General features: G+C 46.8%; 2 protein-coding genes across 5 annotated transcripts; one reads left to right on the top strand and one right to left on the bottom strand.

The window, feature by feature from the left end:
• The first annotated feature begins 400 nt into the window (after nt 1-400).
• On the top strand, nt 401-6,307 carry LOC103988146 (F-box protein SKP2A). 4 transcript variants are annotated; one of them, XR_010487832.1, is made up of 7 exons: nt 401-550; nt 1,204-1,463; nt 3,067-3,418; nt 3,501-3,642; nt 4,941-5,358; nt 5,601-5,755; nt 5,901-6,307. XR_010487832.1 is itself a non-coding variant. In XM_009406686.3 (5 exons), the coding sequence occupies exons 2-5, from the start codon at nt 1,219-1,221 to the stop codon at nt 5,303-5,305; spliced, it is 1,074 nt and encodes a 357-aa protein (XP_009404961.2). In that variant the 5' UTR covers nt 401-550; nt 1,204-1,218; the 3' UTR covers nt 5,306-5,468. The 4 variants fall into 4 exon arrangements, 2 of the variants coding, with proteins under 2 accessions (XP_009404961.2, XP_009404960.2); XR_001978238.2 differs by having other exon boundaries at nt 5,601-5,970; XM_009406686.3 differs by lacking the exons at nt 5,601-5,755; nt 5,901-6,307 and having other exon boundaries at nt 3,531-3,642; nt 4,941-5,468.
• On the bottom strand, nt 5,902-27,039 carry LOC135613877 (alpha-humulene 10-hydroxylase-like). The gene is made up of 2 exons (XM_065110892.1): nt 26,055-27,039; nt 5,902-6,543 (listed from the first exon to the last, which is right to left on the bottom strand). Exons 1-2 carry the CDS (start codon nt 26,946-26,948, stop codon nt 5,902-5,904), a joined length of 1,536 nt encoding a protein of 511 aa, XP_064966964.1. The 5' UTR covers nt 26,949-27,039.
• Between the last annotated feature and the right edge of the window lie 365 nt (nt 27,040-27,404).

The following is a 27,404-nucleotide window of genomic DNA, read 5'->3' as shown; positions in this document are numbered from 1 at the left end:
TACATAGGATTATTATGGCAAGTCACTAAAATCCATCGACAATATTAATGTATGTGCCAAAGCAATTCTCATCTAAATGTACTACAGACACTTATGAACATAGATTAGGATGGCCTGAGATTTTTGTGTGATGAATCAATCGTCCATCTTACCGTGAAGTCTGCTTTTGGCTGTTCTCTTTATGAAAAGGGGTCTGACGTACCCAAACAAAACGTCGTCTTTTTGTGGTTCCTTTCACCCCTCCCGTCGCCCACACTTTTCTCTCACGAATCCTCGAATCAACCGAGTCTCGTCACCGCGTCGCGCTCGGCGGCATGGGTCCCACCAGGAGGCGCCAGAAATGAGCTCGGGGGACACGTGTCCTTCCGCGGCCCACCGCCGCTTCTCCGCCCCCCCCCCCCCCCCCTCGCGTGACCCGGGGACCTGGCTATAAATGAACCATTGCGGGAGCTCCGACGCTCAGGGTATCGGCTTCGATCCCTGGTCTCGCTTCCGGCTTCGGTTCGATCCCCTCCTTTCGGATTACTTCAGCATCCGATTCTTTCACCAGGTGATCGTCTCTCCGATTCCTGTTTCTTTTCTTGTCTTTTCTTTCTTGAGTATTCGTGTAACCCTCGTTGATCCACTTCCAAGTTCGAATTTTTCGGTCGTTCCCTTTGAAGACGAGGAGGAGTTTTGCGATCGAGGTTTTGGTACTCTGTTTCCCTTGCTCGTCAGTTTTCCTTCCGGGCAAAACTCGGTTCGCCTTATTCCGATGAACAGTTTCGAACTTAATGAGGTTTATAGAGCCAGCTGTCCGATGCTTCGTTGTTTCTTGATTAGGGTTTCCGAAAGTTTCCGTCTTCGCCAGTCTTGATTTCTTGAAGCATCGGTTTGTGGGTTATGATGTTTGTGTAGGTCATCGTTGATATACGTTTAAATGTTCCTTCTGCGAGAGTCCGTTATCGCTTATTTTGTTGCTAACAGTTGAGATGTTATCTTTCTTAGCGTAAAGGTTCTTTAATTTCTTGGAAGAAAGGAACTGAGGATTTTCGCTTCTGTCTGTGCGTCACTGTTACTTCGTTGATTCTTTTCTACTCTGTATGATATTTTATTTGGCCTTGCGTCTTTGCCTCCAACAGAAGGAAAAGGAAAAAAGAAAAAAAAGATAATTTGATGCAATTTTATTGTTTACCTTTTATGCTTAAACTTGCTATGATGCAGGTGTTCTGTTGAATAATGCTTGGTAAGAGTTCAGAATCGGGAGATTTGGACGTTTGGTTTAAGCGCCTCATTGTGTCTGGTGGTGGAGGGAAGATGGAGGGGGCAGGGGATGTCATGACAGGTTGGAAGGACCTCCCTATGGAACTTTTGCTGCGAGTCCTGTCTCCAGTGGACGACCGGACTGTGATTGTGGCTTCAGATGTTTGTACTAGCTGGAGAGATGCACTGCGGTTGGGAATTACTAGTATTTCTCTATCATGGTATGCTTTCCTGTTTTCTGCTTCTGTTATCCCTCTACAAACTGCTGCTTGTAACTCTATTGGACGCTTTTAATTGTTCATCCTCCAGACGTTTGCTTTATTTTTTGATCCAGTAGGAAGTAATGGCATTTTTAAGAATGAGTCGTGGCTTCATTGACTGGCAGTTGATGCTTGACCAATTCGTTCATATTGGGAGGTTACGTGATAATGTGTGAGAGTAGATGAGTTTTTTCCCCCCTCTTCTCTTCTTGGTTACAATCACCATTTCTGACAATTTCTGAAATGTCTAGCAAGAATTTCTTATCCTACTAAATTCTTTGACCTATTGTATCCTGCTATATATGCTACATAAGAGTGGGTACACTATGTTGATGTGTTTTTTGTATTCGCCTGTTGAAAGCTATCATTTAGTGGACCATCCTTCTAAATTTCCTTATCAATCTTGTTTCGAGGTTGATTTATTTTGCTGATTGATTTATACCCGAAGATAATTTCCAGCATCTGATGAGGGGCTTACCAGCTGAAATAACCTTGCTGCAAATGCTGTCTCCTGTCACTTTTTATCATTTCTCTGTTTGTTAGCAAATAGCTTATCAGTCGTCTTTCTTTTCTATGGTGATGTTTCTGGCTGACAATATTCTGGCCAGCAAGTTAATTGAATTCTGGTGTCTATGTGGCATCCACATGGCAAGTCCAAACATTGAAAGGGATCCATGTGTGCACCATTTGGGTGCATGTCGAAGACTGAGACTTGTTTACATAAAGCATCAATCTTCAGAGATAATAGGACACATATAATTGACTATTCGAAGCAGCAGTTCAAGAGGGATCCAGTGGACCGGCTGATAGCTTATCTGTGTATTTCTTTTGTGACGTTCCTCGCTCAAGATCATGAATATAGGAACTTGGTCAGCATTATGAATATAGTATATTTTCTTTATGTGGTGATGTTAGTTCTGTAAGAGGCTAGATATTAGAACTAGAAGGAAATATGGGTATTTCATTCAAGAACTCTCCAACTAGGGACTGCAAGAACTCTACAGAAGAAAGCTTCTGCAGAAAGTCACTGTTCCTATATCTGAACCTTTGTTGTCTCAGAATCAGCTTCTGCAGGACATATTGTTAAACCTGAAAAGATAGTTATGGAAATTTATGGAGTATACAATGTTACCATCCTCATATTTGAATGTCATAAATTATGTTGAAGCCTGAAAACATAGCTGTATGTATCAATCTAAATCGCGAAGCAAAAGCTGATTAACTTTCTTTGATAATTCTAAATTAATATATATAGATTTTTCAGCAGTACATGTTACGCTGTTATCGGTGCTATGGCAGGCTCACTTTCCAACTCTACATAAGGGCCAGGATTGTTCTGTAAATGAGGATAGCTACTAGCAAGATATTATGATGGATTCCCAGATTGACCTGCAACGGATGACCAATCAATTTGAGTTTTCTTAAATCATTTGCATCTTTTGGAACTTTTATTATGTTGTATTTCTCTTTTTATGTTTCTTAATCCCATCCTTATTGTGTGTGGTGGATTTTTTGGTGATGAAAATAAGACTTGATAATCAGAGATGTGTCTCGTTGGATGTAGGTGCAAGTACAACATGAACAGTCTTGTGAAATCGCTTGCCCCTAAGTTTGTGAAGCTGCAGGTGTTGACACTTCGACAAAATTATCGACCTCAGCTTGAGGATGATGCTGTGGAGACTGTTGCTAGGTACTGCCATGATTTGAGGGATCTAGACCTTAGCAAAGGCCTGAAACTGAGTGACCGCTCTTTGTATGCTTTGGCCGATGGATGTCCCCACCTAACAAAACTAAACATCAGTGGTTGTGAAGCCTTTAGTGATTATGCTCTTGTATACCTGAGTAGTTGCTGCAAAAACCTGAAAAACTTGAACCTTTGTGGATGTTCGGCAGCTGCATCGGACAGAGCTCTACAGGTATGGTTTTGTTTGGTAATTTGGTCCCATTGGTGCTTTATCCTTTTGCAACATCTCCTTAGATCTGATGGGTATATTGCAGGCTATTTCATTTAATTGCCCTAAATTGCAGTATTTGAATTTGGGCTGGTGTGAAGACATCAGTGATGAAGGAGTTACCAATTTGGCAGTAGGTTGCCCTGATCTCAGGGCGTTGGACTTGTGTGGCTGTGTTCATATAACAGGTAATCTCCTTGAAGAGTCATGTGCAAATATCATTACCAAGAAAGGGATATCAAACTTAAATAGTCTTATTTCATCCTATTCCATGAACGATGTAATAACTTTACATCCAAACCTTCATATCTAGTTTAGATTAGTGACATACTTGGGTTGTTTTATTTTGTCTACTTTGCTTAAATAGGACCTAGGAGCCTGCTGATGTTCCTTGTCCTTTAACCTGTTTCCCTTTAAGTTTCATGCATTAGTGTTGGTCTAGTTACGTGCATCAATCTTGCAGTGTGTTATACAAGGTACACCATGACAAGCGTAGGATAAATCCCAACATAACATATATGAACAACACATGATTAGAAATCAGAGTAACCTAGAAGGATGCATCTTGGAACAACTCCTGCCAAATACAATGTGATAATATGCCAGCAATCTTTCCTTAAAGTATTTGATGTACTTGAGCTAGCTCTATCATTTCATTTGCATATCATGTACATTAGAAAATTCTAATAGTTTGAATTTATCATCTGTTAGTGAGTTGGTGAATGACCTAAGCCTAATGAGTTACATACATTCAATTTTTTTAAGAACATTTTGTATGTCTATTGCTGGAGCGTTAATTTTACACTTATCAGGTATCGTCGATTTTGGGTTAAAGGCCCTTGATGGTTAATTGAAATAGATTATTAGCCGTTTTTTATGTTTTATGGTTCTTCTTGGCAAGCATATTTTCACCCAAACATGGCATAATTTTATGAAGTTGGATAGAGCCTAGTTCATCTCTCCTATCTTGTGATCTTATGTTTGTGTAAATGAGATGATAAACACTTATTTAATCCCTGTAATTTCAGCAGTTTTTTTCAAATAAATGCCGAATGGAAGAAAACTGGTAAGAGTAAAACAAACCAACAAGCTGTGAAAGCCACTCATGCCTATACAAAATCTACTATTTGGCTTTTTTTTCAGTGTATATATGGTAAACATATGTTTAGTTTTATGGTGTTTTGAATAGAAGTACAATTTTGTCTTTCCCTTTTAAGGTGTTTTGAATGCCTGAACATATTATTAACATAGTGATAGTTCTGCTTTACATTGCTACTTCTCTGCAGAGAGGTAAATTTGGAGTTGCTCATGGATTTTTCATTGAGATGGTATTTATTGTCTTTGGGTTTTGACAGATGATAGTAGATTGTGTTGCATGGATATTGCTGCCTCCTCTAGTTGCTGTGATCACTACACATCATCTTTTAGCGGCGAGTCAGTTCATACTCCAGCATCTAGTGTTAATGATTTGCTTGCTTCATTGCAGATAAAAGTGTGATTGCATTGGCAAATGGCTGTCCGCATCTGAGATCTCTCGGCTTGTATTACTGCCAAAACATCACTGATCGGGCCATGTACTCGCTCGCAAACAGCCGTGCAAGGAATGACACTCGGATGTGGCAGAACAGCAGCCATGACCAAGAAGGACTAGTGAACCTGAACATCAGCCAGTGCACAGCCTTGACACCTCCGGCAGTCCAAGCTGTTTGTGACTCATTCCCAGGGCTTCATACCTGCCCCGGAAGGCACTCACTCATCATCAGCGGCTGCCTCAGCCTCACTTCTGTTCACTGTGGTTGCACCTTTCAAACTTCCCGTGCCGGTGGAGCAACTTTAGCTGGCGATGCTTAGCACAAGTACCAGTCTCTGTACATATGTGCTCGACACAACATTGCTACACCAATGTAAGATCTTTAGACTTTAGAACTCGAACAAGTGTTCTGGTTGTCTGTTTCCTTTCTTGGCTTCTGAGAATGACTTTATATATAGATATAGTCTTTATGTGGTTGCTTCATTACTGGCTGGGGATCCCATGACTCAAATGTTAGAGGATGAATGATGGTGTTCATTACTATCCCTGTGCATTGGTTTTCAGCATCGAAAGTATCTGCTTCCTTACCTTCATACTACCTCCTAATTCTTACAGTAACGATGAGCAAGCTAATTCTGCCGGAGAATGAACCTCCACCGGTGATAAAAGTTGGTCATGGTCGCGGGTTGACTTTCTGTCCAGAGTTGCATGTCATCATGACTTCCATAGAAGAAAAGAAGAAAAGATCATGCTGAAACACAGCTACTATGGTACAATCTTTTCCCATGTTTCCCATTCATTTCGTTCAAATTCTTATGATCATGATAGAGGATATGAATTGCCGATATGATGAGAGCGAGGAGAGACTCCACCTTGGCTCACCTGGTATTTCTCTTGGACCGAGGCACTGCTAAGATCAAGACCAGCTTATCTCGACGTGGGGGAGAGGGATGCGAGGAGCAGCAAGCAAGAACAGCTCTGATTTCCGAGATGCAGTTCCCCCGATATTCTCTGTCATGTCCAGATCTCCTGGCTTCATGGCATGGGGGAGTTCCCAGTCGAAGTAGAAGAGAAGATGAGCCAGCACCAGCTCCACGCCGACCATCGCAAACTGCACGCCGGGGCACATCCTCCTCCCAGCTCCGAAGGGTATGTACTCGAAGTTGGCCCCCTTGAAGTCGACCGGACTTCCTTGGAACCTCTCCGGCCGGAAGCACTCGGCGTCGTCGCCCCAGTATGTTGGGTCCCTCCCCAGTGCCCAGGCATTGACGACGACCCTGCTTCCTGCCGGTATCTTGAATCCCAGCACCTGCGACGTCTCCCTGCCTACTCTCGGGATCAGCAAGGGCGCTGGCGAATGCAGTCTTAGTGTCTCCTTGATTACTAGCTTCAAGTAGCTGAGCCCCTCCGCATCACGTTCCTCCACTTTACCCTTGCCTCTCATGGCTTCTCTCACTTCCTCCTGTGCTCTCTTCATCGTCTCGGGGTTCCACATCAACTCCGACATCGCCCATTCCAGCGTCGTCGACGAGGTGTCAATCCCTCCCACGAATATATCCTGACAAGGAGAGGAAGAAAAGATGAGATCGAGTCGCAACAGTCCTAACCACAATCGAGTCAAGGCTCAAATCAGATTAGAATCAAAATCAAACTGATTCGATGATTCGTCAATTCCAAACCAAATCATAATCGAATTGATTGGTAGTTTCGATTTTTTATTTTAAATTATATTTTTTCTTATTTTTAAATCATTTTTAATTAAAAATAAAAAAAAAATCGATGGTTGGAATCTAAATTGGTTTCGGTTATGTGGTTCGATTTCTATTCTGATTTTTAAAAATTAGAAATAAAAATTATCGATTTCAAAATTGAGATCACGATTTCAAAGTCGATATTACGTGGTTTAGTTTTTTCCCAACTCGAGCTGATCAGTTCAGGGAAATCCTCTCTTCTATAAATAGACATTATATTCAACTAATTACATTTCAGTTTATCATACTATCAGAGCATCTATTACCTTAGAGCAAGATTTATCTTCCTTCCTCACGGTTGATGAGGGAGATAATTATGATAAGACTCATGTGACATCAACTGACGCCCCACGTCTCTGTCGGGCTGACAGCACTTGGCAAACACGGGCCGAAACGTCAACCGAGGCCCATTAATGACTCCTCAGGCTCTATTCCTCATGCCACGCCAATGGCGATGTCAGACGTCATCAGAGATACGATCCTACCCCCTGCGGGCAGGCACACTTGGTAACACCAAACTTCCCTATAAATACTCTCGCGTTCTAAACAAGAAAAGGGGGAGGAGGGCAACACTAGGAAAAAAGATCATGTGACCTTGAACTAACTTGATCATCGGAGGGGTCGGGTCAAGCACCCCGACCCGACTTGTGCGCAGGAACGAAGACGAGGCAATTCTCTCCGGACCCACCAGGCGAGGAGCCCCTTCCCGGAGGAAACGATGACCCACCTCCACGATTGAACCGACCGAGCCAGCGTCCTCAGCAGTCCCGAGGAACCCCCTTTGGAGATCCCTCGCCATCTGGACCCGAACCGAGCCGCGTCGGCCCCGAGGCCACGGCTAAAGGTAGTTTACACAAACATTCTAGCACTAGAAGGAGGGGCGGAATGTCGAGGGATCCCCAGACTGACCCGGTTGAACCCGTAGTTGAGGGGTCGCACCCGGTCGGGGCTCCGGGGGAACATTCCCCGCGGGCGGGCCTTCGCAACGAACACCCCGCCACAACTTCAGAGCACTACTGGCAGATATTCAACGACCCAGGTTTGTCGCCGCTCGACGCCCCCTCTGAACCGTCGCCCGTCTCGTCCGAGGCCTTTCTTGACCTCACCCATCAAGTCCCAGCTCTGACCGGTATGGTGCAGTCCATCATTCCACTCGTCTCTCGAACGCCACACCCGCCGGCCACCGAACCGGTGCGACAACAGGAGCCGCCCGTTCAGGCTCATGCGCAGCCCTTGGAACTTCCCGCCTCGCCTCGGGTCCCGTCGTCCCCACTCGGGGATCGAGTGACGACGGAACGGAGAGGCCACGTGGAACCCGGGGCCCTTTCTCAGGCCTCGATGGACTCCCTGCGAGCACAGCTGCTCCTCGTCAGTCAGTGACTTGACGAGGTGCAGAAGGAGGTCCGTAGGTCAAGAGGAGAGCTCGGGGAGGACGTACATCAGGGATCCCCATTCGTCCCTGAAATACGGGATCAGACAGTCCCACAGAACTTTCATCTGCCCTCTCTGGACACATACGATGGATCCACCGACCCAGCGGACCATGTAGCCGCCTTCCACGCTCAAATGGCGTTGTATGGAACCTCTGACGCTCTGATGTGCAGGGCGTTCCCCACAACTCTGAGAGGACCAGCCCGCGCGTGGTATAGCGGCCTGAGGACCGGGACGGTCGCCTCATTCGACCAGCTCGCTAGAGACTTCGAGCTCAACTTCCTGGCCAACGCACGACCGAAACCGTATGTTGCCTTGCTTCTCGGACTACACCAGAAGGAGGACGAGTCCCTCTCCCACTATGTGAACCGTTTTGCAATGCATATCCGAGGATTATCCGATGCTCACCCTTCTCTATTGATGCAGGCGTTCATGGTGGGACTGCGACCTTCCCGATTCTTCTGGTCCCTCGTTGAGAGACCCCCCACCACGGTACCTGAGATGCTTCAGTGGGTGAACCAGTTCATCGCGGTTGAGGCTTGGATGGCCGGAAAGTGGGAAGAGCACACGAGGGTCAGGCCGGAGCCGACTCGCGAGCAGCAGCTTGCCGCGACTAGGCGCAGGCTGGACCGATCTGACCCGCCCGCTTTGAGGCCTCCTTTTCCCCCTCTGGGCGCGTCCCGAACGGAGATATTTCTCTAGATAAAGGAGAAAGGGTTGCTTAGGGCCCCCGTCCCGATGAAAAACACGTGAGAGCTCGCCGACCAGTCCAAGTATTGTCGCTTTCACAGGCAAAGCGAGCACGACACCGAAGACTACCACGAACTGAAATGGCAGATCGAGGCGCTTATCCGCAGGGGTCACCTTAGTCGGTACATCCGATAGAACAGGGAGTCCTCACCTCGCCCGGAGGGCCCCGTGGAGCGCCACATCGATGTCATCACTGGAGGACCGGCGGCTGGCGGAACCAGTATATCTAGGAAGAAGGCATACGCCCGTTCCGCCAGGACCGATGCTCCCCAACGCGGCCCTGACCCCAAGGTCGCATTCCCTCCCGAGGACATCAAGCGACCGGAGCATGACGATGCGTTGGTAATAATGGCTCGAATCGCTAACGCCCGGGTGAGGAGAATCATGATCGACACAGGGAGCTCAGTCGACGTGCTCTATCTGGATGCCTTCCAGATGTTGGGGTTAACCAGAGAATCCCTGAAGCCTATATGCTCGGCACTCACGGGATTCACCAGCGATTCGGTCTCACCATTGGGGACTATTACCTTGCCCCTGACTCTGGGAGCGCCACCCAGAACAAAGACGGTGATGACCGCCTTCTTGGTAGTGGACCTTCCTACTGCCTACAACGCCATCGTTGGCCGCCCCACCCTCAACAAAATCAGAGCTGTAGTCTCCACCTATCATCAGACGGTGAAGTTTCCTACCCACGCTGGGACAGGGGAAGTTTGGGGAAGCCCTTAGGAGTCCAGACGATGCTACCTGACGGCGGTTTCGCTGCACAAAAGGGCGAAGATCATCCAACCTATGGAGGACCCGAGAGAAAAGAAGTGGTCGACGCCACACCCGGAGCCGACGACGCCCACTTGCGACGTGCCGATGATAAAGGATCGCCCGGATAGAACGGTCCAGGTCGGGTCGGACCTCCCCGAGCAAGAACAGGAGCAACTCGTCGGTTTCTTGCAAGAGAACGCCGATGTCTTCGCTTGGTCGCCATCCGACATGGCGGGCTTCGACCCAAAGACCGCCCAGCATCACCTGAATATATCACCCGATGCCCGGTCAGTAAAACAGAAACCACGACGCCAAGCCCCTGATAGGCAACTCACCGTCCGCGAAGAGGTGGAGTGACTCTTAGCGGCTGGCTTCATCGAGGAAGTCAAGTACCCGCGATGGCTGTCTAATGTAGTGCTGGTAAAAAAATCTAATGAGAGCTGGAGGATGTGCGTTGACTATACCAGTCTCAATCGTGCATGCCCAAAAGATTGCTATCCCCTCCCAAGGATCGATCAGCTGGTCGACGCAACTGCCGGGCACGCCCGCCTGTCGTTTATGTACGCCTTCTCCGGCTACAACCAGATCAGAATGGCGCCCGAGGACCAAGAGCACATGGCTTTCATCACCGATCTAGGGGTGTATTTCTACAAAGTCATGTTGTTCGGGCTCAAAAACGCGGTCACTACCTATCAGAGGGTCGTGAACAAAATGTTTGCCGCACAAATCATGCGAAACGTCGAAGTCTATGTTGACGACATGATCGTAAAGAGTCGCATGGCGGCAGACCACCTGACCGACTTGGCCGAGACATTCTCCACACTCCGGAGGTATGGCCTACGACTAAACCTGGCGAAGTGCATTTTTTGGCATCAGCTCGGGTAGGTTCCTCGGATTCATCGTGCACGAAAGAGGAATCGACGTGAATCCGGAAAAAGTTCAGGCGGTCATCAACATGCAGGCCCTTCGGACAGTCAAGGACTTGCAGCGACTAAACGGAAGGCTGGCCGCCTTATCCCGGTCTGGTGATCGTTGCCTCCTCTTCTTCCGGGCGTTGAAGAACCCAAAGGACTTCCGATGGACGGCGCAGTGTGAAGAGGCTTTTGGACAAGTCAAGCGGCACTTGGCCAACCTCCCCCGCCTTGCCTCAGTTACTCTCGAGGATAAGCTCAGCATCTACTTAGCCGCCTCCCAACACGCGGTCAGCTCCGTCCTAACCAAAGAGGCTTCTAGGGAACAACTACCGGTCTACTACATCAGTCATGTCCTGAACGGGCCCGAGGAGCAGTACCCGCCAATCGAGAAGCTCGCTCTGGCGCTCGTGCTGGCGTCCCGGAAGCTACGCCCCTACTTCTAGGCTCACCCGATCGAGGTAATCATTGACCAGCTGCTCCAGCAGGTTCTATCTAAGTTTGATGTTGCAGGATGACTCCTCAAGTGGTCGGTAGAACTCGGAGAATTCGACATACACTATGTACCGAGGACTACTATCAAAGCCCAGTCTGTGGCCGACTTCATCACGGAACTGGTTCAAGACGAAAATGGAAGCTTCGAGCAGTCAGGGGAGGCGTGGGACCTGCACGTGGACGGCTCGGCCACCTCCAGCAGCGCGGGCGCAGGGTTGGTACTCTCGACCCCGACGGACGCTCGTTTGAACACTCCTTCCGCTTCGGGTTCCGAGCAACCAACAATGAAGCCGAGTATGAGGCGCTCCTGGCAGGACTCGAGTTGGCCCTCGAAATGCAGGTGGACGCTATCCACGTCTTCACCGACTCACAGCTCGTGGCCGAGCAACTCGGCCGTGGGTACGAGGCCAGGGAACCAACCATGGCAAAGTACTTAGCAGAGGTAAAGAGCCTAGCCTCCAATTTCTCCCAATTTACGATATCCAGGGTGCCAAGAAGCCAAAATGTACGAGCCGACGAGTTGGCGAAGCTGGCCTCAGGACCGGACCACGAAAACCACTCCGAGGTGGAAGAGCTCCCATTCCGCGCCGTCTCGGTTTCAGCTATAGCTCCTACCGAAGCGCTCGCCACGTGTGTACAGGAGATGCTGCTCTTCAAACGCGACGGGATTCTTCCCGACGATGAGGCCGCGGCTCGGCGTATTCGCCGAACGCAAGCATGGTATTCCGAAGTGAACGGACGGCTCTACAAATGGTCCTACTCACAACCTCTTCTGCGGTGCCTTGATCCTGATGAAGCTCAGGCAGTCCTGGCCGAGGTCCACGAGGGGATTTGCGGAGAGCACATTGTTGGTCGGACCTTGGCCTACAAAATCCTTCGTCAAGGATACTACTGGCCCACCATGTCCCAAGACGCAAGATCCTACGTACAGCGGTCCAGCCCCTGCCAGAGGCACGCCAGAACGCCCCGTCAACCGGCGGTCCCCCTGTCCCCCATCGACTGTGCATGGCCGTTCGCGCAATGGGGATTGGACCTCCTCAATCCTTTCCCACCGAACTCGGGGCAACGGCGATACATCGTCGTGGGCATAAATTACTTCACCAAATGGGCAGAAGCCGAGCCACTAGCAACGATTACGGAGCGGCAAGTGAAGAAATTCGTTTGGAAAAACATCGTGACTCGGTTCGGCTTGCCCGAAGCCATCATCACGGACAACGGATCCCAGTTCACCAGTGCTTGGTTCTAGGAGTTCTATACGAACTACGGGATTCAGGTGAGGTTTAGCTCTATGGCCCATCTCCAGACGAACGGGTCGGCCGAAGTAACTAACCGATCTATTCTGGACGGACTCAAGAGGAGAGTATCAGCGGCCCAATCAGCTTGGGTGGATGAGCTCCCCAGTATCCTATGGTCCCTGCGGACCACCCCCAAGACCGCAACCGGAGAGTCCCCTTACAGCCTCTTGTTTGGGATCGAGGCTGTCTTGCCCCCCGAGATGGTTTTCCCTACCCCGAGGACGGCAAGCTACGACGAACGGGTATCGACCCAGGGACTGTGAGCCGATCTCGATCTACTCGAGGAATGGCGTGCTAACGCGCACCTGAAAGACCTCTCTTATAAAAGGGTCGTCGCTAGAATCTATAACCGTAGGGTACGGCCTCGACCAATTAAGCTGGGTGACTTGGTCTTGTGCAAGGCCGAAGTTAGCAACCCGACCCGAACACGTGGTAAGTTGGCTCCCAATTGGGAAGGCCCCTATCGGGTGATCGAAGTTGTTAGGGTCGGCACGTATCGACTCGCAACGATGTAGGGCCACGCTTTGCCAAGGCTTGGAACTCGCAAAATCTCAAAAAGTTCTTTCCGTAATACGATGAGCAGAGACTTAGCAAAAAGTCAGAATTGTATTGCGACATCAGATGACACATCACATCCAGTGACCAGCAAACAAACAAAGCTAGGAAAAAAAACTACTGATGAGAGTGAAAATAGCTATATTATTTTCGGGAAGCACATTACATCAGTGATCAACACCCGAACAACGAAACAAAAAAGAAAAATACAAAAACGCCTACATTTATTCCTCAACAGTGTCAGGACTATCGTCAAATGGGACTTTGTCTGGCATATCGACGCTCATGTCCTCGGGAAAGGAGTCGAAAGGATCCTCCGCGACCTCCAGGCCAGGGTGGCGCACCTTGAAGCGGGCAAGGACGATCCGGTACCCGTACTCGTACGAGACCTGCCCAGTCCGAACAAGGCCAAGTTGAAAGCCCGAGGAATCTTTGTAGTCCTCGATCAATTTCTTGTCCTTCTCCGACCTTTGACGGATCTCGACGGCAAGGGCCTCGGAAGCCCCCCGCGCCTTGGCGCGCGCCTCCTCCAACCGTCGGATCAGCTCGATCGACTCCCCCCTTGCCGAACGGGCTTCGGCCAAAGATGCCTTCAGATGCGTCTAAAGCTCCTTATTTCGCTCCTCGGACGCCTTGAGCTCGGATCGGAGGCACGTCACCTCCGCATCCAGATCCAAGGTGTACTGCTCAACTGCCGCGACCGCCTCAGGAGCCGCCCCGGCGCGGACCTCCTCCACCTGCTTCCGGAGCTCGGCGTTGTAGTCACTCAGGATATCGATGACCCGCCCCACATTGCGAACACGGTCTATCAGCGCTGCAGCATAATGATTGCCCTGCAGATAAACAAGTCAAGACAAAAACTATCCGAGCACATACAACCGAACCGGCGGAATGACAATTACCCACAACAGCGACTTGGCAGACCTGCTAAGAAGGACCTCGGAGGGCAGAGTATACAGGTCCCGAGCTATGTCGGGATGGAGCCCTCCGCGGACAAACCCGGCCGCGGAATCCCCGTCGGCCCACACCCGACTGCCTCGGGTGAGCCCTTCCCAGCGGGGTGGAGATCTCCCCCTGCGGGAGGTCGCCCATCGCCCGCGTGTGGTAGGGCTCATCCTCCCCCCCGGTCGGAAGGCGACAAAGTTCGCGGATGGAGGGTTCTCGAGGAGCCTTCCCTGCCCCCTCCCTACTTGAGTCGGCTTCTCCTCGCCCAAGGCTCCTCCCGGTACGGCCGGCCGGTGCGACGACGGCCCCCGCTGGCTGAGCCACAGCTTCCCCGGAGGCTTTTGCTAAGGAAGCCCTCACCCTCTTCCGAGGATGATCGACCTAGACATCCACCGGAGCCTCCCTCGAGCCAGCCCTCGCCTCGACCGACGAACGAGTGGACGGGGCCGACGAAGTCTTACCCCCGCGCATGGCTCGGAGAAGCACCATCTTTGCACAAAATCACCAGCATTGGTCAATTGGTTAGATAATCCCCAAAGGTAAACCCTAAAGCTACCCCTTAGGGCATACCTCGAGGCATCGGGCTAAGACCCGCCTCGACCAACCACTGCTCGGATATGCTCCGGATGGCTCTCGAGGCTGGAAGGATTTCTTTAAGCCTCTGGAGCTCTCGGCGCTCCTCATCGTCCAAAGCCGGGGCGGTGTTGTCTATCACGCACGTCGCCCACCGGAGCCCGAACCCCCAGTCCTCCGAGCGACAGACAAAAAAGAAGCACCCCTTCCATCCCTTATTACTGGAAGGAGCCCCGCTCACTCGGAAGCCCGCTCGGGCAGACAGATAGTAACCCCCCGACCCCTTGGAAAGACGAAAGCAAGAAAGGAAGAGAGACCGGGTCGGGGTGATGTTTGAAGATGAAGAGGAAGAGGAAGAAGACACCATCCTTACCGACCTTTAGTGAGAGAAGAGGAACGGACGACGCGAACAAAACGATGGAGTCCGAAGCGGCAGAGTAAAAACGAGTGGGGAGACCTTCAGGGGACTAATTGCATGCTACTTATAAACAAAATCCCACCAAAAACACCAGACCTTTCCTGAAGCATGTCACGTCGGGATGACCAAACGTCATTCCACCATAAATGTGGCTTGACAGGGCGGCCAACGGGTGCGCTACGCGTGGTAAACAACGGGCTTAAAGCGTCGGTCTTCTCGAAAATTGGTGATTCGCGAAAAGGTTCGTCCCCTAGACTCCCGGGCAAAACAAAGGCTACTCGGCCGCCCGCGCCTCCCACAGCACAGCCTACAGATCCAATCAAAGCAGCTCCTCGGCCGCAGCCGCCTGCGTCGTGATCCTCGGCCCCATGCTACCCGAGACCACACCTGCGCGACCCGCTCGCCCGAGTTCAGCTCCTCGGTCGTAGCCGCCTGCGTCGTGCTCCTCGACCCCATGCTGCCCGAGACCTCACCTGCGCGGCCTACTCGCCCGAGTCCAGCTCCTCGACGGCAGCCGCCTGCGTCGTGCTCCTCGGCCCCATGCTACCCGAGACCACACCTGCGCGGCCTGCTCGCCCGAGTCCAGCTCCTCGGCCGCAGCCGCCTACATCGTGCTCCTTGGCCCCATGCTGCCCAAGACCAAACCTGCGTGGCCTACTCGCCCGAGTCCAGCTCCTCGGCCGCAGCCGCCTGCGTCGTGCTCCTCGGCCCCATGCTGCCCGAGACCACACTTGCGCGGCCCGCTCGCCCGAGTCCAGCTCCTCGACCGCAGCCACCTGCGTCGTGCTCCTCGGCCCCATGCTGCCCGAGACCTCACCTGCGCGGCCTGCTCACCCGAGTCCAGCTCCTCGACCGCAGTCGCTTGCGTCGTGCTCCTCAGCCCCACGCTGCTCCGTGGCCTACCCGCCTGAGAGGCTTACCACCCCTACGACCGAGCCCAACTTGACCTACGAGTCATACTCCAGGGTTCCTCGGGCCACTCACTACTTAGTGCCACCTCTACACATCCAACCCTCATCAATTGCCAAGCTCCACGATGCCCACGCCATTGGCGACGAACCGATCTCCCCCCGACAGAAATAGTTCCTTAAAACCAAAGCCATGCCTCGGACCCCCCTTACGGCAACCGATGCATAGCTTCCTTTGGGGAGGGGGGGAGTATGATGAGGGAGATAATTATGATAAGACTCACGTGACATCAGCTAACACCCCACGTCTCTGTCGGGCTGACAACACCTGGTAAACACGGGTCGAAACGCTAACCGAGGCCCATTAACGACTCCTCAGGCTCTATCCCTCATGCCACGCCAACGGCGATGTCAGACCCGTCAGAGGTACGATCCTGCCCCCTGCGGGCAGGCACACCTGGTAACACCAAACTTCCCTATAAATACCCTCGCGTTCTAAACAAGAAAAGGGGGAGGAGGGAAACACCAGGAAAAAAGATCATGCGACATTGAACTAACTTGATCATCGGAGGGGTCGGGTCAAGCACCCCGACTCGACCTGTGCGCAGAAACGAAGACAAGGAGATTCTCTCTGGACCCACCAAGCGAGGAGCCCCTTCCCGGAGGAAACAGCGACCCACCTCCACGATCGAACCGACCGAGCCAGCATCCTCAGCAGTCCCGAGGAACCCCCTTTGGAGATCCCCCGCCATCTGGACCCGAACCGAACCGCGTCGGCCCCGAGGCCATGACTCAAGGTAGTTTACACAAACAACTGTCCAACGACATCTCCTTGGTGACAACGGTTGCAACGAACACGACTAGCCCCATCCCGTGACACCTCCAAAGTCCTCGAGTTTCTCCCCTCCAGTAGAAGAGCACAGGGGACTTTGCTTGCCCCGAGCGCCCCTTCCCACCTTTCCCAATGCTGCCACCCTCTTCGACAACACTGTAACAAGAGAGCTTATAGTAACAAGAGAGCTTCCAACTGCCAACTTCCTAGTTAATCTGACGTGATGATAAGTTCTTTATCGCTCAGATGTTCTGCCACAAGATCTGTAGAACTGCAGCAACTTTGTCTTACTCGGTGCAGTAACCGTGCCTCTAGAAGAAACACTACACCTTGTCGCAGCCATCTTCCACCCTTCTTCTACAATTGACTACTCCCAACTTGCTCCCTTAGATACATATCCTCTAAATGTCTTCATCGTCTACCTCTAATGCTCCAATTATTATCCCCGCAAGAAACCATAGAACTTCTCAACATACAGGCCTTATCACCATCAATGCTACAACACTCATCGCCTTCAAATTATCCAAAGACGGCAACTACGCATCCTAGCGTGCACAACTTTCTAATCTCCTATTTGGATATGATCTACTAGCCTACATCGATGGCTCTCTCTTATATCCACCAGCAATGATCAACATCCCAAAAGAACATATTCGAGCACCAAATCTAGCCCACAAACTATGATTCGTCAAGATCATCTCATCCTCCAAGCTATTCAAGCCTCGGTTACTGGGTTCATCGCCCCATTGATATCTTCATGTATGATTACTGTAGAAGCATGGTACATGTTACAAACTACCTTGGCAAATTGCTCGTGTACTCGCATGCTCAAACTTCTATCCAATATAATGAAAATGAAACAAGAGAAAAGTACTATTGCTGATTATCTATAAAATATCAAAGTTATCATCGATGACTTAGCTTTAATAGGTCGTTCTCTTAGTGATGAAGAAGTCCTAGTCTATACCCTTAACGGTCTAGGAGACAAGTACAAGGAACCGACAATAGCAATTCAAGCACACGACTCACCAATATCATTCGAAGGACTCTATGATAAATTGACTGATTATGAGACATATTTGAAGCACAATGACAGGTTGCCTGGACCAATTATCATATCTCAAGTTAGTCAAAAATCCAAGAGGAAGAGCAACCAGTACAATAACATGTCAACAAAGGTCTGGCCAAGCTGCTTCCTGACCCTATGGGTCCTAAATATACCCTCCCTCATCCACATCATTAACATTTCAATCATCACTATCAAGGTGGGAACTTTAATAGCCATCAACCCTAACGTACTAACCTCTCAAGTCAACAAAGAGTCGTTTGTCAATTGTGTAATAAAGTCGAATACTCCATGAAAGTCTATCGGTCTTGACCCAAACTTCTTACTCCATCACGGTGGCCTCAACCGAATCTCATGATTACTCTAACTACTAGCCAACCTAATTGGATTGTGGACTATGACTCCTCTCTGTTGAATCTCATATTTTGATGATGAAACCAATCGATATGTGTTTATGTTTTAATATGCATTTTGAGTGACACAGGATGCTTCGATCAGGATGAGACAATTAAAGCAGGAAAAATTATGTTGTGCCAAAGGATAACATGTCAGAATATTGGACGTCGGGCCAGTGGATTGGTCGATGTATCGACAGAAGGCTTCGGGTCGTAGATTCGGGCATCGGGCCAAGAAGAGCGGATATTGCGCCAAGGATATCGGAGTTGCGGAGTCAACTGGCCGATTGGGCAATAGGCCGCAAGAGAGGACGATGCGCCGAAGAATCAGACGAAGCATCGAGGGACCAATGACATGACCGGATAACGTGATTAATGCTTAGTATTAATTGTCTAGATCGAAGTATGTTTTACATGTGCAGGATTAACTATGATAGCAAGGCATGAAGCAAAATGAAGTCTCGGAGTCAAGGACGCGATTTCGTTGGGAGTTCGAGAGTTCGTTGGAAGTCCGGACGTTCGTCGGAAGTTCTGGCGGAACCAGTTGAGAAGTCTCGAAGCTTGCCAGAGAAGCTCGTCGAAACTCACCAAGAAGATCGTCGTGAAGTCTAGGAGCTTGCCGGGAGTCCGCCGAAACATTGCCGAGAGATCGTCGGAAGTTCGCTGGAAGATCGCCGGAAGCTCACCGGAAGAATAGACATAGGGACTTGTTTAGCTTAGCAAAATGTCTTAGGATTTCGTAGTTAGCACGTAATTGGGCTTGGATTTGGGCCAACCCAATTAGGGGCCAGCTAGGCCCATGTAAGAACTATGTTGGGCCCAATAAGAGGCCCAAATAGTACCCCACGAAGTCTCACCGTCGTGGCACAATCTTCGAGACTATGTCAGACGATGGTACCGCTAGTCTGGGCGGTTGTACCGCCCTTAGCAGGGTGCCAGGCGGTGGTACCGCTAGGGTAGTGTTAGTGTCGGACTGACATTGGGCGATGGTACCGCCCAGCATAGGCGGTAGTACCGCCCGTGCCCGGGGAACCCGGGGTGGGAAAGTTTTAGGCCCCAAGTTTAAATCAACTTGAAGCCTATAAATGCCCCTCTCATCCCTGGTTAAAACACACAAGCACATAGAGTTTAAAAAGGAAAAAATGCTGTAGAAATCTCTTATGAGAATCCTCCTCTTTGAGTCTAAGTGTTAGAATAGTTTGAGAGGAGTGAGTGCTTGTAAGGGTTATCTCCTAAACCCGGTAAAAGGAGAAGAATAGTGTAAAAGGTAATTGGCCTTCGCCTATTGAAGGAAGGCCTCTAGTGGACGCCGGTGACCTCGTCGGATGAGGAAGTCGAAAGTGGATATAGGTCATGTTGACCGAACCACTCTAAAACTGTTGTGTTCTTTGGTTTGCATTTTATTCTTTTCATTTATATACTGCAAAATACTTTACTTAGTTACTACGCTTCTATACGCTTCCAAGTTATTAAGCTTCCGAAATCAGTTTTCGTCGAAATCAATTTTTATGGTACGAAAGTTTTTAAACCGACATTATTTTACCGCTGCACTAATTCACCCCCCCTCTTAGTGCCGACTGTTGATTCTAACAATTGGTATCAGAGCCTCGTGATTTCTCATTTGGTTTAACACCTAAGAAAAATGGCTCTTTTCGGCTTTCAAGAGGGTTACTCTCTCATTCGTCCTTCCTTTTTCAATGGGACGTACTACACTTTTTGGAAAACTCGAATAAGAGTTTTCTTACTTTCGATTGATTTGAATTTATGGAATATTGTCGAAAACGGATTTGAAATATCTTCTCTTCCAATGAACAATTAGAATGATTTGGAGAAGAAGATGTTTTCTCTAAATGCAAGAGCTATGAATACTCTATTTTGTGCCTTAGATAAAACTGAGTTTAATCGGGTTTCTTTGTGCAAAATCGCTTTCGATATTTGGCACATTCTTGAAACCACACACGAAGGCACAAGTAGTATTAAAGATTCTAAAGTTAATTTTTTAATGCATAATTTTGAACCGTTTCATATGAAACCAAGAGAGACTATTGGAGATATGAACACCCATTTTACGAATGTCGTCAATAGTCTAAAAGCACTTGATAGAAGTTTTTCGGATTTTGAACTTGTAAACAAAGTTTTACGTTCTCTTAATAAGAGTTGGGATCCGAAAGTAACCGCAATACAAGAGGTAAAAAACTTAAACAACCTACCACTTGATGAACTAATTAGGTCTTTGATGACCTATGAAATGTCTAATGTGGCACTTGACGAACATGAGAACTACCTTCCAAAGGACAGGAAGGATTTCGGACTTAGAACACATGAAGACTACTCGAGCATAAACTCAAGTGATGGTGAACATGGACTACTCACTAAGAAATTTAAAAAGTTCATGAAACAAGAATTAAAGAATAAGAACAAAAAGAACGCAACTACTTGCTTTGAACGTAAGAAAAAGAACACAAAGTGGGATGAATCGAGCTCCTCCGAAGATGAGGAGAAAATCAACAAAGACGAAGTGGCAAACTACGCCTTAACGGCATTCGACGATGATGTAATCGAAACCCCTTTAATTTATTTCAAAATTACATGATATTTTCCATGATGTATTTTTTTTTATTTAGTATAGAATTAATTTTCTTAAAATTATATGTTTAAATAATATAATGAAAATGCTAACGAATTAGGATTATGCTTATCATGCTAGTAATTTTGAAAATAATCATGAAAATTACATGTTTTATGATAAACAAACAAAATGATTTTGATTAAAATTATGAAATCATGCTTGATAATAATCATGCTTAATGAGTTTATCTTTGGAAACGATGCATGATGATTTTTGTGATTTATGGATCATTGATTTTTGCTGTAATGAAAGTTGCTTTTTCAATTTAAAAAATGATGCATGTTTTGATTTGGCATAAATGAAAAAAATATGTTTCTATGAAATAAATCACATGAATTAAAACAACTAAAAAGATAAAAGCATTTTTTGAAAAAAAAAATTTCTCTATCTTATCAAATTTTCACTAAGAGATTGATAATGTTGTTTATGTCTTTTTGAATCTCTATCTTATCGATTTTTCACTAAGAGACCAATAAAATTATTTATGCCATTTTGAATCTCTTGAAAGAAATGTTGATATTTTGATGATTTTGATGATTTGAATTTGAATGAGTTTTATCAAAATCATGATCTTAGTTTCTTGGAATTACTTGAGATTTTTTGAATCAAGATCTTTCTTTGTACACTTACAATTTCATTTGATATTTTATTTAAAGAAGAGATTTACTATATGAATCATATCTTTTAGTATTCAAATGGTCTTATCCTTGATGACATGATTTCTTTATATTTATGGCTTGTATGACTTGAAATGTTTTGAAAAATACATGCAACACTATGATTTTTTTGAAATAATATGAAAATAAATAATAATCATTTTCTGAAATAATACTCTAGAATGATGATTTGGAATCATGCATGTAATGATAATTTTATATGTTATATACATGATGATTTGGCATTGTGCATGTAATACTTTAACTTATGATAATGATGCATGCAATGATGAAATATTCATGATAAAATAATTATTTTAACATTCATGACTTGAATTTTCATCAATGCTATTTACCTTTGTCATGATTTATAAATTGATGTAAAGGGTCTTTCCTTCTTTTTTATAATGATAAAGGGTGAGCAAAACTTGCTAGAAAACAAATTTGCTAGCTTGCACAATTCGAAAAGAGGCAAACTTGTTAGCTTGCCTATCTCAAGATGCAAAACATGCTAACTTGCACTTTACAATGGAAGCAAAATTGCTAACTCAAACATTGCAAAGGAAACAAAAATTTGCTAGCTTGCAACTTGCATATTTGAAGAAGTAAGAGTTGCTTTCTTGAACATCTCTAATTTGCTAGCTAGCATGATGTAGAACTTGTTATCTTGAACATTATAAAGAAATGATATCTTACACATTGTAAAGAAAAGCAAATATGCCAACTTACTCATCTTTAAATTTGCTAGCTTGTATGTTGTAAAACTTGCATATCTAAAACTTGATAGCTTGAATGTTCTAAGCATGATGTAACACTTGCTAAATTTTCTAACTTCAAATTGCATAACGATAAAACTTGATATTATGTTTTTCATGCAATGAGTTGAACTTATATTCCAATCACTTGACAGTGGAACTTCTCCTTTTTATTGATGACAAAAGGGGAGAAGTATGTTGATGTCATGTATGATTTTATCATGACATGTTTGCTTGGATTTTTTAATCCAAGAGTCTCTATCAATATGACATATTGATAGGGGGAGTTTGTACCTTAACTCCGTCGTCGATTGGTTGTCATCATCAAAAAAGGGGAGATTGTTGAATCTCGTATTCTGATGATGAAACCAATCGATATGTGTTTATGTTTTAATCTACGTTTGGAGTGACGCAGGATGCTTCGATCAGGATGAGACAATTAAAGCGAGAAAAATCATGTTGTGCTGGAGGATAACATGTCATAATATTAGACGTCGGACCGGTGGATTGGTCGACATATCGACAGAAGGCTTCGGGCCATAGATTTGGGCATCGGGCCAAGAAGAGCGGATATTACGCCAAGGGTATTAGAGTTACAGACTCAACTGGCCGATTGGGCAATAGGCCGTAAGAGAGGACGATGAGTCGAAGAATCGGACGAAGCATCGAGGGACCAATGACATGACTGGACAACGTGATTAATGCTTAGTATTAATTATTTAGATCGAAGTATATTTTACATAAGCATAATTAATTATGATAGCAAGACATGAAGCAAAATGAAGTCCCGGAGTCAAGAATGCGATTTCGTTGGGAGTTCGAGAGTTCGTCGAAAGTTCTGGTGGAACCAGCTGAGAAGTCTCGGAGTTTGCTAGAGAAGCTCATCGAAACTCGCCAAGAAGATCGTAGTGAAGTCTAGGAGTTTGCCGAGAGTCCGCCAAAACATTGCCGAGAGATCATTGGAAGTTCGCCGGAAGATCATCGGAAGCTCGCCGGAAGAATAGACATAGGGACTTGTTTAGCTTAGCAAAATGTCTTAGGATTTCGTAGTTAGCATGCAATTGAGCTTGGATTTGGGCCAACCCAATTAGGAGCCAGCTACGCCCATGTAAGAACTGTATTGGGTCCAATAAGAGGCCCAAACAGTACCCTAAAAAGTCTCACCGTCGTGGCACAATCTTCGAGACTATGTCAAGTGATGGTACCACTAGTCTGGGTGGTTGTACCGCCCCTGGCAAGGTGCCAAGCGATGGTACCGTCGAGCACTGCCCCCCAAGCAACGGTACCACCCAGGGCAGTATCAGTGTCAGACTGACATTGGGTGGTGGTACCGCCCAACACAAGCGGTGGTACCGCCCGTGCTTGGGGAACCCGGGATGGGAAAGTTTTAGGCTCCAAATTTGAATCAACTTGAAGCCTATAAATACCCATTTCATCCTTGGTTAAATCACACAAGTACAAAGAGTTTAAAAAGGGAAAAACGCTATAGAAATCTCTTATGAGAATCCTCCTCTTTGAGTCTAAGTGTTAGAATAGTTTGAGAGGAGTGAGTGCCTGTAAGGGTTATCTCCTAAACCCGGTAAAAGGAGAAGAGGGGTGTAAAATGTGATTGACCTTCGCCTATTGAAGGAAGGCCTCTAGTGGACGCCGGTGACCTCGTTGGAGGAGGAAGCCGAAAGTGGATGTAGGTCACGTTGACCGAACCACTCTAAAACTACTATGTTCTCTAGTTTGCATTTTATTCTTGTCATTTACATACTGCAAACTACTTTACTTAGTCACTACGCTTTCATACGCTTCCAAGTTATTAAGCTTCCGAAATTGGTTTTCGTCGAAATCAGTTTTTATCGTACGAAAGTTTTTAAACCAACGTTATTTTACCACTACACTAATTCACACTCCCCCCCCCCCCCCCCCCCCCCCCTCCCCCTCTTAGTGCCGACTCTTGATCCTAACACTCTCATCACATCACCCCTAATATTTAGAACTTGTCTATCCACAACAACTATAACGGAAATGAAAATATCATCATTGGTGATGGTAAAGAAATTTTCATTATTCATACTGGTTCCACAACACTTAATTCACTTACCACAACTTTTACGCTTGATGATATTTTGTGTGCACATCACATTAAACAAAACCTCATTTTAGTTTCTCAATTTTACAAACAAAATAATACCTTAATTGAATTCTTTTCTAACTCTTTTCTTGTTAAGGATTTGAGCACGAGAGCATCCTTAGTCCAAGGCCATAACAAAGATAACATTTATGAGTGGCCATCAACTTTACAAATAACCCAGCCCATTGTTCACTCTGTAGTTGCAGATCCAATTGATGTGTAGCAACGTCATCTTGGTCACCCATCGTCCTTTATCCAGCAAAAATTATTTTCTCGTTATTATGTTCCTACCTTTAAAACTAGTAGCATTATAACTCATTGTAATACTTGTCTTAGTAATAAAAGTCATAAACTACCTTTTTCCACATCCTTCATATCTTACTCTAAATCATCTGAAATTATTTATACCAATATTTGGGGCCCTGCCTCAATCCCTTCTTTTGACAAGTTAAGATTTTATATTATTTTTATACGCTATTTCACTAAGTACATATGGTTATATCATTTACACGATAAATATGAAATTTTAACAATATTTACCAACTTTAAAAAGTTGGCCAAGAATTTCTTTCGGTCTTCAAATATAACAGTTTACTTTGATAGCGAAGGCGAATATCAAGCCTTCACATTCTGCCTCTCAGCTTATGATATACAATATCTCAAGTCACCCTCACATAATCCTCAATTAGTTGGCTCTATCGAACGTAAACATTGACATATAGTTGAAGCTTATCTCACACTTCACAAGTTTCCCCTATTGATGAAACAATGCCCTCGGCAACATTGCTACTGGTTTTACCTTCTCCTAGACCTAGTGATATTGAAGTGCCACAGGCTGGCCCGGCCCGTGTCAATGACTCACCACCGACTATACCAATAACACAGCCTACCACTTCTATAGCCCCTAGACATCCAATGACAATACGCTCCAAAAGTTATATTTTCAAACCACATCAAGTCCTTGACCTATATGCTATAACAAACTCCTCCCTTAAGGCCAGTGAACCCACCATAATTATTCAAGCTCCAAGAACTTGATATATTGAACTTGGCTCGTTTTTGACATCAGCTCTAAGTCTGATACATCGTTATTCCTACGACAACAAAATGAAGGTACAATATATCTTCTGATGTATGTGGATAATATTATTATCACGGGCAATGATCCTTTTGAGATTCAGCCATTCCTAAAGCAATTGGTCGATCGATTCTCCCTGAAAGATATAGAAATCTTGAGTTACATTCTGGGAGTGGAAGCAATACTTACATCTTAAAGTCTCTTCCTATCACAAGGAAAATATATTCAAGATTTATTATGGAAGACAAACATGCAGATGCAAAGAAGATTAACTCCCTTTTCTACTAGTGAATCACTCAAATTATATGATGGAAGCCCTACTATAAACTCTACTCAATACCGACAAGTACTTAGTTTCTTATAGTACTTAACTCTCACTCATCAAGATATCTCATTTACAATTAATAAATTATCATAATTCATGCATCGACCATCTACTACGTATTGATCTGCAATCAAACGAATTTTGTGATATCTTAGAAGGACCTCAACGGCTAATCAACTGGCAAACTCACTCACGAAGCCTATCACCTGCAAATTATTTTCGTTGCAGCGGTCTAAGATCGACATCCTTGATAGGTGCTCAATCTTATGAGGGCATGATAGTAAATAAGAATTTCTCAACTACACGAAAAAATCTCGTTGATCGGTTAAAAGAAAATTTTTTCTTCTAACATGTATAAATAGACATTATATTCAACTAATTTAAATATTACATTTCAGTTTACGAGAGAGAAGATGTTCTCACCTGGATCACAGCCTTGATGCTGTGTTGCGAAAGGTCTCCTTGGTCTTTAAATCTCATGAGCACATCAACCAAATCTTCCTCCACGTCTCCTGCTCTGCCCGCCTTCTTTATCTGGTGCTGCCTAATTATGTCGTCCGTGATATTTTCAAACTCCCGTCGGATCCTATTCAACCTGAAGCTCGTGCCGGTGACGACATCTACGAACTTCAACTTGGGGAAGGAGTCAGCGAAGCTAAACCTCGACAGTGATAACAACGCCTCCTTGACGAGTAGCAGCAGCAGATTGTTCTGCTGGTGCTCGAATCTCTTGCCAACCACTGCCGCAGAAATGATGTCGGCGATCACCGTCATGAACTTGTTGCTGAGGTTGATGGGGACCGCCGGGGGCGTCATGGAGACGTCCCTCAGCAAGCGGAGGATGGCGTCCTCCCTGACCGAGGCGAAGGACTTGACGCGCTTCATGCTGAATAGCTCCGTGGCGCAGATCTTCCTCAGGTGTCTCCAGTAGCTCCCGTACGGGGAGAAGGCCACGTCCATGCAGCCGTAGGTGATGACCTTGGCGGCGGCGAGCGCAGGTCGGTCGGCGAAGTTGGCGTCCTGGGTCTTCAGGACCTCTTCGGCGGCCTCGCGGGAGGAGACGACCACCACGTCGACCTGGCCGACGCGGACGAGCACGAGGGGCCCGTGCTTGGCGGCAAGGTCACGTAGCGCCTGGTGGGTGGGCTTTCCGACGAGGTGGTGTATGTGGCCAATGACGGGCAGCCCCCGTGGGCTGGGAGGGAGAGGAGGTTCACGTTTCGGCTGGAACTCGGAGACGGATCTCCTCCTGAGCGCCACCAGGAGGAGGAACGCGAAAGGCAGCAGTGGGAGGAGAGCAGGAAGTCCGAGATCCATGTGTTCGCCGAAGCCGAAGCCAGCCAGCTTGTGCGCGCAGTACTTGTAGGCGTAACAGCCGCACTCATCATCATCATCAGTGCGATGCACATTGGGGATTGAGAAGCAAGGAAAAAAACAGAATCACATAGTATCTCTCTAACTACGGTCCTATTTATAGGACCTAGTGACAACCACCCTATATTATTGAAACCATACTAAATTATGATTGAAATTATCCTATAACCACTAAATCATAGATAACTATGAATTTAATAGCCACTTGCTTATCTATCATCGATCATCAATTGACTGAATGCAGTAAGGGCGATGTGATCACCACAGCGGAGACTGGTGATCGATCACGTCAGCCCGCTACAGAGGTGATCGATCACCAGTCTCCGCTGATGATGATGATATGTACGTATGATAGGGTCATCAGCTTGGCTGCATTATTGTGCATGCATCCATGGATTC

The sequence above is a fragment of the Musa acuminata genome, chromosome BXJ2-6, assembly GCF_036884655.1.
Source record: "Musa acuminata AAA Group cultivar baxijiao chromosome BXJ2-6, Cavendish_Baxijiao_AAA, whole genome shotgun sequence".
Taxonomy (NCBI): domain Eukaryota; kingdom Viridiplantae; phylum Streptophyta; class Magnoliopsida; order Zingiberales; family Musaceae; genus Musa; species Musa acuminata.
This window is presented reverse-complemented; position numbering and strand designations above follow the sequence as displayed.